Source organism: Thunnus albacares, chromosome 3 (genome assembly GCF_914725855.1).
Source record: "Thunnus albacares chromosome 3, fThuAlb1.1, whole genome shotgun sequence".
Lineage (NCBI taxonomy): Eukaryota > Metazoa > Chordata > Actinopteri > Scombriformes > Scombridae > Thunnus > Thunnus albacares.
In genome coordinates, this window is record NC_058108.1 from 16952326 (window position 1) to 16963294 (window position 10969).

The following is a 10969-nucleotide window of genomic DNA, read 5'->3' on the forward strand; positions in this document are numbered from 1 at the left end:
CCTCAAGACAGAAACATGCTTTATTTCAATACAGGAAAGAAGACTATCATGCCAAATTCCCAGGTATTTATGAGATCAGACAAATTCAATTTCAGGACTATGAAGTGTATGCATGGCAGGGAGATACAAACTGGAATTATGGGTTCTTCAGAATAAAACACAATTTGTCTTGTCAGTTAACATAAAAGGCAGATTATGAGATGTATCTACATTATCTAGATGCAGCTTCAGTTGACTGCAAGCCAAATGCATATAAAACTGTGTCATCCACATAAAAATTGATATTATAAGTCTATGTTGCAGTGATATAATTGTTTATGAAGAGTAGTTAAAGGACCCAGCACAGACCCTTGTGGTACCCCCTTATTTATCCCAAGGGAGGTTGCATCTCGTCAGTTACACCACTCCACCCAGATGGTGCGATCAGGTTCATTTGGAGCCTAAAAGGCACAAATGCAAAGACAAATGGACTTGCATTTTCTGAAAAGGGTACTGTGATTGTGTGTGGGGTTTTACTGGCTTTACAGTGAGGCCTTGATGTTAACTTACTGAGTCAGGCATGCTTCAGCTGCCATTGTTGTCATTTGTCTGGTTAGACTGAAAAATCGGTCAGATTTATGTCAGTTTTAAAAGTTAAGTGATGTAGTCAGTGAGGTCCATAGGAAAAGTTATTGATACAGATAGGAAATAAAAGGAAGATAAAAGAAGAGTAAATCCATTGAATAGTCTCACCAATGTCACTTGAATGTAACTCCTGAGAACAGTGCTGTAGTGTAAAAAATATCCAAATGAGTGTGATAAGGATGTGTGCTGTGGTAACATCAGTGTCCCATTACAGTACTCTCACTCCCACAGCTCAGCAGTTACTATCACGGTTGTTGTTTCAAGTAATGCCTCACTGCACACCACAATTCCCCTCACAAGGAGTAATAGTGATGATAAGAAAAGCCAGGGTGTCTCTGTGTGTGGAAGTGTATGAGTGTAGTATTGAATGGTCTTTTCTGTCCTTAAGGGCTAAATTTGCTCAATTAATTACAGTGAAAACATAAAGTAATTTCTCATGTAAATGTTGTATGGTGTATGGCTTTAATAAAAATCTCTCTCCACCATCTCTCTCTCTCTCTCTCTCTCTCTCTCTCTTTCTCTGTCTCCAGCTTGGTGTCAATAATTCGAGGTCAGGTGCTGACAGCTGACGGAACACCTCTGATTGGAGTCAATGTGACGTTTGTCCACTATCCTGAACATGGATGCACTGTAACACGCAAGGATGGCATGTGCGTATATACTTATACACAGCATGTGTAACTTGTTTTAGATTTAGGTTGCACCCTGCATCCTAGCCCACCTGACCCTGCATTTAAAATTCTTAAAATAGATGTTATCTTCTCTCAATCCACTGAATTAACCTGACAAATGTAATATCAATGTGACCTACTGTAGGGCTGCCAAAGACTGATGAACTGGAAGAGAGATTATGTATCCAAGACTGCCAAGACTCATTCTTCACACTGTTTTACACAAGATATACTGCACCCTCACAGTGTTATGATTGCACATCTGTAGCAGGCATTAACTGAAATATGAAATATGAAATAGACAAACCTAAGAACAGCCATGACGGCCCTCTGGCTTCCCCATGGTCCTTAGGTTTGTGTCTTGCCCTGGGCTGCTGTGTTTGTGTGTGTTTCTTCCTTCAGGTCCAGGTAGGTGGAGACTGTATTAGTGAAACTGGGTGCACCTGGCCAGTCCATCTAGAGTGCATATAGGACCAGCCATCCCCGTTCCTTTCCTCTCTCTTCATTGCTGGCTCTCCCCCTTGTACCACACGTTTTCTTTTGTTTGTCTGGTTGTGTTTCACTTCTCTTTAGTTTACACCATACAACATTACACATTCACACATTCACTCACCAACACCACTGACCTACTGAAAAATAAATATAATTGATTGATTTTTGAGTACAACCATTTGTATTTCCCTTTATTTGTCATGGCCTTAGAGCCGGGTCATAACACAGCAGTGTGCTGCTGAATGTCTTGTCGCACCGTTGATATCAGGTCCAGTTCAGTCCAGGTGAAGTTAAACCACGGCCCAGATATGGGATTCTGGACCCTCTTTCAGTCTAATGACTGATGAACAGTAATTTAATCCTTTGAACCCAAATGATGCAAAAACTGTCCCTTCTCAGAGTCAGATTTGTCATACACACATGGAAACCACTCTTTCCAGTCACAACAGTATAGTGTCCACTGGATGCTAAACCTAAAAGCTAATTTAATTCATAAATGTAATTCAGAAAATGTTGGACAGATTAACCAGACCAAGAATATGAGGGGACCTTGCTGTCCCGAGGAGGAAAACATCTTTTGGCCTGACCAATTTTACAGTGAGACCTTCTCAGTTTTGGAGCATCTTTTCATTTAATATATGATATAGCAAGTCTTGCTGTTCATTTGTATATAATCTTAAAACTTGGTTAAAAAGCAACCATCATACCTAATCACTGCATGCATGCTTTTTCTTTCCTCATTTGCTTGTCTTCCTGTCTGTGTTTACCAGATTGTGTCCCTTCTGGTTTCACCTCTATCCTCTGTAATGAAATGTGGTTTGATTGGGTCATGTTTAACTGCTTGTGCCGATTGTCTGCTTAACATTCTTTTGTATGAATTGCTTGCACTGTAAATGTCCTACTTTGAATGTTGCTTGCCTCACTCCTTTTAGCTTTTTATTTCCTGTTGAGCAGCTAAAAATGAACTTTTTAGCATAAATGCATAAATAAATGTCCATCCCAAAAATTGATTCTTGATCAATCAGATATATCATTTATTATGTGGACAAACCATTAAAAGCAAATTTATTCATCATGATCCAACAGTCCAGAAAACAATCAGGCTGAAGATAATGTGTGTGTACACACACACACACACACACACATATATGTATGTATGTATGTATGTATATAAAAAATACAAATTGCATGAAACACGTAAAACACACACAACAAAGGGAGACCATTTATATCACACCTGTGTGATATATATCACACACCCCCCCCCCCCCCCCCCCCCCCATACACTTCAGCCTCTATCTTCAATCTCAAGCACATCAGCTGAAGAGGTGTGAGAGTGTGTAGGAGTGTGTAAAGCGTAAGACTCTTTTAAAATGCATTGGATTCACAAGGATTCAATCAATCACTATAGAACACACTTCTGTACACACAGGGACACAGAAAACAAAAGACAGACAAACATGTGGACATGTAATGATATGCATTATTACACTCATAAGGAAATGCGTGTAAATTCACAGACACACTCGAAGAATTTGAGCCAGTTAAAACTTCACAGTTCAACATTTAAGTGTCAGTTCTCTTAACAGCTCTTGAGGGCAAATCCCCTCTTTCATGCTTCAACAGTTTTAGGGTTAACACAGCTCAGTCAAAAAAAGTTTTAATTAAGAAAACTGTTCAGTTCAGTTTCTACTACTTACATATTTATGTTTAATTGTGTTTCTGTGCTGCAGGTTTGATCTGCTGGCCAATGGTGGAGCATCCCTTACATTGAGTTTTGAGCGTGCTCCGTTCCTCACCCAGTACAGAACCGTGTGGGTGCCATGGAACGTCTTCTATGTGATGGACACACTGGTCATGAAGAAGGTGAGCCGTGTCACTGCTCTTCACAGTGTCAGCGACTGATGACTGGCAGATAGAAACACAGACTGACAGGAAATGCGGTTTTAAGTGTTTCAGTGACGCTTTCATTGTAGATTTTTGTCTTTCAGCTGAGTGACAACAATTGGAGAATTTGTTTGTTAATCGACATCATTAATTGATTACCATGTAGAGCATGCAGGATGACACTCCTAGCTGTGTTCTAATCTGTTTCATGATGTATACACTATCTGACTGACTGACACCCTTGCTGACTTACTGTAATATAGGACTGATGAACTCATTGTTTCATAGTCAGTGAACTGATGACTCGGTGAAGGAAAACATTAACTCGCGCATGTTATGTTTGGCTGTTTCAGGAGGAGAATGACATTCCCAGCTGTGACCTGAGTGGTTTCATCAGACCCAGTCCTGTCATCGTTGCTTCTCCTCTGTCTACGTTTTACAGATGTTCACCTGAGGATGGCCCCATCATACCTGAAACACAGGTAATGATTAGTACATAGGTAGCCTTTTATACATTCAGATGGATGTATGGGATCAGTGCTACACAGATAGTAAAAATCTGGTCGGAGCCTGTCAGTGTGGTCCACCTTGACAATTGCCCATGATGTTTTAACATGCTGTTTCAGAAGCATTCACATCCTGACAAGAATGTGAAAGAGGAAAAATGTGATAAGGCCTTCTCCACCACAGGAAATTAACGACTTGTAACTTAAAGTGTAGCCATTGTCACAGGTTCTGCACAGGAACTGCACGCGACACCCGCCTTCATTCATTTTTTTAATATTGATTAAAAAAAAAAGATAAAACAAACAAACAAATTCCCGCACCCTCAAAAATTTTTAAACCTAAAAGTAATAAGCCATATTTATAGCACATATGATTTTCACAAGCTGAAAGCTACAATTGGCATAATAAGTAAATGAGCAATGTCAATAATGTCACTTTAGAAATGAAGCTCTAAACTCCATGGTTGCATGAATCAGTAAGAGAGAACTGTTTTTACAGTTACAGAGCAAAGTTTCTGGAAAATGTTTGGAAGTGCCAGTAAAAAAATAGTTTCCAAAACTTTAACTCTGTTTATAACACTCACATGAACACTCTTGAGGTTTATGAATTGTAACACTCTGTAAAGCTAAAAACTAACACATTTATCAGGCTTGGTCCAGGACAGACAAACAGAGACGGAGACAAACACACACACTTATAATAACACTTACTAACGTGCACACACACACACACACACATACACACACAGTTACCACAGCTGAAGAATTGTGGCTCTGGAGAAGTTGTTTTTATAAGAAACTAGTGGTATATGCACACACTCATACACAAGACACACGACACACACACACACACAGAGCCCCACCCTGTGTCCTGTCTCTAATTGCCTATAAGCCTAATAGCACGTTTCTCTTGGCGGGCAACTGAGGCTCATCATGGAGGAATGTTGTAATTGCATACACATTACACTGTGTTATCTTTGTATGGTATGTGTGTGTGTGTGTATATGTGTGTTGTATGTAAGAGAGAGGGAAAGAAGGAGAGGAAAAAAGAAGTGTACTGAATGTGTGCGTGCAAGAGAGACCGAGAGAGTAGAATACAAAGAGAATCAGAGGTGTGTGTGTGTGTGTGTGTGGTTCTTTGTCGTCACGTTGTGTTAACCCATCCACAGAGGAAATGAAACAGATGACAGAACTCCATGTGTGTTTTTATATTTTCACAACCCTGAACTAGCGCTCCATAATTATTTTTTATTTGACAAGCGTGTGTGTATGTGCCTGTCTATCTGCGATAAAGGCAGAGAGAGTGTGTGCACGAAGGAAAGCATGCGTGAAGCGTGTGTGAGGCATAGTGTGTGTGTGTGTGTGTGTGTGTGTGTGTGTGTGTGCCTGAGTGCAGATCAAAAGCAAGCGAATGGAAAGCCACTACTTAGCTTTTGGTGGAGCTGAGTCCATTAGAGAGGAGGGCAGTGAAAAGGGCAGTCTTAAAGGGGATGTAATGGATCTGTAATGAACACTAAATGCCCAGCTAATGAAAAGGCAATAGTGCAGTTGAAAAATATAACACCGGAACAGTCGAAATGGATCATTCCCTAAGGACCTTTTTTCTTCTATTTTTTTATTTTTCAGCTCTGTCCTGCCATTCTCATGCTCCTTCCTCTCCTCCCTGGAGATCTCACACCTTCTTTTTTTTGGAGGTTCTTCACAGAACGTACTCCTCCTCCTCTCAGGTTCTGGCCATTTTGTTCGGAGTTGTTCTACCTCAAACCAAATGTGGGGATGTATATGGAAATGTCTTTTTGCAAATATGCACATTTTTTCTCCAGCCAATTCATCAATGACACAACCAAACCTTCAAACAGAGAGGACTAAAGTCCCCCTCCACTCAAAAATATGTTTTTCTCTTTGTTCCTACAGTTGGATGTTTGAGCTTCACTGTGCAGAATGATGTATGTGCAGACTTTCATACTAGAAGGTTGTTTTCACATTCATCTGCTGAAAGTGCGTGTGTGTGTGTGTGTTTGTGTGTGTGTGTAAAAACCATATCAGACACACTTTATTGTTCCAAGCAGAGTATTTTTATGTCTATGATCTTTAAAAAAAAACTCAACACAAATGCAGAGAAAGCATGCAAACAACATAGAGGAAAACACTTGAAACTTGAAAAATCCATAATTTTTGTTGCTCATTAGCAGAGCCTTCTGCGTCTACACAGAAGGCATTCATGCGCAGTACTGTGGTGCAGGACACTTGTGTTTTGGCAGTGCTCAGAGCCCAACACACAATCACTGTACTTACTGGATTTGAAGTATAGAAAGTGTGAGTAAAATGTGCTGTGTAGACAGCTGTATACCGTCAGACACCAAAAATAAAAACGTGGCTGAAACAGCTCCTGTGTAGACAAGCCGTTAGACAAATTTATATGCAAAATAATTCAATTATTACCTCCAAACAAAGTGGTTGAGAGAATCTGATTGACTTCTTTACAACCTGTCTGTCCGACTGCTCTAATTTCGGACATCTGACTTGTTGTAGCAATGTTGCTCTGTTACCAAATATCAGCATTTGGTGAGTACACTGATATCATAACCAATAGAAACAACGTCCAAAGCTACAATAATAAGAACAAAGTTTCAATAAACCAGAATTCCCCTTTAAATTTCAGACAACCTCTTATCCTTGATGAAGTTTAAAGATGAAATGTCTTCCTTCTTCTCTCTCTTGACTTTGCTACTCTGCTGTCATGCTGCTGCCCTCACACTCCTCCTACAACTCAGTGCCATCCCACTGTTGACACTCAGTGCCTCCACACCAGCAGTGATGTTGACACATGTTGCGTGTCCTTTGCTTTTTATGGCTGCCTACTGACAGAGCTGTGATGTAGTCTGGCTCACCACAGTCAGGTTCAACACAAGGACATATGCATCAACACACATTGTGATAGATAAAGACACACACATACAATTCATACAGTTGAATAGATAAAACACACTCATGCATACATCTGCACAGGAATCCCTTCAGTCATCATTTCTCTTTAACAAGCACAGACATCAAAGAGCAGAGAGGATGACATGTCACTTGACAGTGAACGGTGAGCAAAGTGGCACATTTGGAAGGAAAAGATGATGTCTCACCATGGGTATCAAAAGGTCAAGGAGGTGTCAATATGCAGTGTCTCCGTGTGTATGTGTGTTATGATCTAAATCAAAGCAGTCCTTCTGCTTGTCCTTTACCTGCAAGTGCACCCGATAAAATATGTACTTTAACATGACTTCAAAGATGTAGCCCAGGTGAGGTGCACTCATTAGAGACATTATTTGTTTCAAGTGCAGCCAGACTCCATTACCATCTGGTTTATTTCCACAGAGTTACCAGGACACACACCTTTGATGCTTTTATTTCCTTAATACTTTTTTTTTTGTCCTGGTCTGGAGGAACTGCCACCTGTGGCCAAACAATTGCTAATAGGCAACTCCTGTATTCACAGTGTATTTTTAATTATGTTGTTGGAGGCTAGTGCCAGTCAGATCCTGATCATATTTTAAAGTTCATATTGTATTATTTTCATAAAATAAATCATAAATTTTACTTCTATTTTGTTTCAAACAAGATAAAGAAAATCTTTAAGTTCAATGATGGAATGCTTACACTGGTCTGTTAAATCTGAAGCTCTTTATTAAAGTGGGTGAGTCTAAATTTTAAAATGTTATAAAGTCATTTCATCAAAGCTTAAAATTATTAAGACATTATTTTGAACTATATCACCCAGCTCTACCACATTGAATTTTGATGTACTGAGTTGGAACATGTTCTGTATTGTTTTTCTCTCCTTTGAGTATTCTCACTGCTAGGGGCCATATGACAATGTATGCTAAGCAGCAGTCCGTTCCCTATATATACAAGGCCTGAGATAACCATCCGAGTGGTGAAATAGTGTTAAGTCCTGACGTGTTGTCTGTGTGATTTTATCTATCTGCAGGTTTTACAAGAAGAAACCTCAATACCAGGCAGTGATCTAAACCTGATCTACTTGAGCTCCAGAGCTGCTGGATATAAACCAGTCCTCAAAGTCACCATGACACAGTCATCAATACCTTTCAACCTGATGAAGGTGAGATCCGTCATATATTTGTAAGGATGCTGTGGCGTGAAGATATTTGTAGATACTGTATACCATATAGAATACTGACTATCAGCTGCTTCGGTCACATATATCAGTCCAACACATAACAGTCGAACTACCGTTTTGTGACCTTTGTTCTGTTTCTCCAGGTTCACCTGATGGTTGCAGTGGTTGGTCGCCTCTTCCAGAAATGGTTTCCTGCCCAACCAAATCTATCCTACACCTTCATCTGGGACAAGACAGATGCATATGGCCAACGCGTCTATGGACTATCTGAGGCAGTTGGTGAGTTTGCATCTAATAGCAAAGCTAAACAGAAAATAACTTTTTTTTTTTTCAAATGTGCACTAGTTTGGCCTCTCTCTAGATTTTGTGTGAGGCTTTTCCAAAGTCTAGAAGCAACAAGAAGTCAGCAGTGAATAGGAGAAAACATCTGAATCATCATTTTAACTGAATCACTGTAACTGTTTGCCTGTCTTTAACCCATGGCTGGAAGTAACAAGATATTCTAGGAATCATTGGAAATCAATTACAATATGGTAAAATTAATATATAACAAATGAATTGCACCAATTCAACACAAAATAATTCCTAGTCTGTGCTGAGCATCACAGTATACAATAGTAGACAATATAAAGTGCACAGTAAGTGCAATACTGCAATGCTGACTTCCCCTGAACATACATTAAGCTGCAGACAAATACAGCTAAGTTCAAATAGATTTTGCAAAAAGGCTTTGACAGGAAAATGGTTTGGACATAATAAGCATGCTAACCCCTCTGACACCTTTATGAGGGACATGTCGAGCAGACACACTCCTCAGTGAGTTATTACTTATGGTAGACCAGCTTAAGGGGTGGAACATAAAGGAGATTTACTACTATGCTTTGCAACACTTATGAAACTGGTGTTCATGACTTATAATTTGGAGTGCATGTCTGGCACCTGTTAAAATCAGAGCTGAGACACGTGTAGAGGTTGAATTCATTCGACATTTGCCTAGCAACAGTGTGCCAAGCATACTTGACTTTAAATGTCAAAAACACAAACACAAGTTTCATTTGAAGGTAGCAAATGTTTAAATCCTACCAGAAAGCAGAGTTTGAGTGCACTCATTTGTTTACAGGATCTTTTCTTTTTTGCATTTCACCCAAAGAAGAATAACATTACCCTGGGACATATGTTTCATTCTATATCTGTATGGCGGCAACTGGAAAAACATTTATCCATCCCATGTATACTCCATGACTTATGGCCGATTTGGAACAATAATCTACTGTTTTCTGGATTCAGTCGCTTTGTATTCCCTCCATGGGGTTCTAGAGGTACCTTGTCCACCACTTTATAAACTATTTTTTCTTTTCTTTTTGTTTTTACACAGCTGTTCATCTCACATACTGTGCATTGAAAAGAGAATTATGTTTGCAGCTTCAACTGCTGCATACCAACTATGATTTACTTAGCTCCAATAATAGTTTACAAGTTGAGTGCTCAACAGTCAAGTGATATGGTGCTAATTGTTCTACACTTGATTATTAGTCCCATCACATTTACCAGAGCCTCAGTGTAAATCCTCCTTGAATTTTATTGCATGTGACACTGACATTACATGAAATTATTATTAGTATTGTTATATCTATTACTGCTGTTTTGAAAATCGTATATCATTTGTCTTTTGTGACCTTCAGTTTTAGTTAAGAGACAAAAACACTGTAGGTTAAAAGGCTAGAGGTTAACAAATGAAGAGGTGTGAATGATCTGTTGTGGGATATAAAATACAATATAACATAAAGTATGAACAATAAGTAGACATATACACTCATTCAATCTGCCACAGATCACAATTGAATCCTTTCTCCCTATATTCCAGACTTTGGACAATTTTAGACTTTGAATTCAGGATATTGTCTTACATATGATGGTAAGAGGTGTTCTCCAAATCTATAATTTCTTGTGGAAAATGTGTTCCTTTTCTTTTTCTTGGCAAAAAACACTGACATGTGTTCTGAACACTGTTTTTTGGCTTTCTTAGTAGCTGGTCAGTAACATTACATGAGTACCTGTAATATAACCCACAAACCTCTTTAAGATAGAGTTTTGAGGTAGCATGAATGAATGGTCACACAGGTCCAGACAGTGATTAATAGCAGATACAGCAGGATAGATTGTCTATGCCAAGGAAGGCGTGGAAGCTTATCTGCTGTTCGCAATCCTTGGCAGGGAACAGCCAAACAAGGCATGCATTACGTCAGGTTAACTCAAACAAACCTTGGCGATTACACAGCGGCATTGGGTGACACCGACAAATAATCACACTGTCAAAGTGATGATGGTAGCCCTGGGTGTCTGCACATGTGGCTGTATGACAAAGAATGAAAGGAAGAAAGAAAGAAAAGAGAAAGAACAAAGTTATCTTTTTAATTCAGCGATCAAATGACTGATTTTTAGCAAAATCCACTGCAGACACAAACACAAAGCTCCTCTTCTATTCCCTCTCTCAGCTTGTTGTCACTGCTTTTTCTGTCCTGTTTCTGCTGACATGATGGTTTCTCCTCCGTATAATTATAGTCACATACGAGACACCCAAACAGGAAGGCAGAAATGCATTGAGTGTTGATCTTTTTTTTGTTCTTGTTTTTGGCACTGACAATAATTCATTTGATAAT

General features: G+C 39.3%; 1 protein-coding gene across 7 annotated transcripts in view; it reads left to right on the forward strand.

Moving 5' to 3' along the window:
* The window catches only part of LOC122979333 (teneurin-3-like), a 370351-nt gene that overhangs the window by 291650 nt on the left and 67732 nt on the right, over positions 1-10969 (forward strand). For all 7 annotated transcript variants that reach the window (XM_044346691.1, XM_044346690.1, XM_044346688.1 and 4 more), the window contains 5 exons: positions 1155-1274; positions 3521-3653; positions 4028-4156; positions 8160-8291; positions 8453-8588. In XM_044346691.1, coding sequence (XP_044202626.1) covers positions 1155-1274; positions 3521-3653; positions 4028-4156; positions 8160-8291; positions 8453-8588 — 650 coding nt within the window. The remainder of the gene's footprint in view (positions 1-1154; positions 1275-3520; positions 3654-4027; positions 4157-8159; positions 8292-8452; positions 8589-10969) is intronic.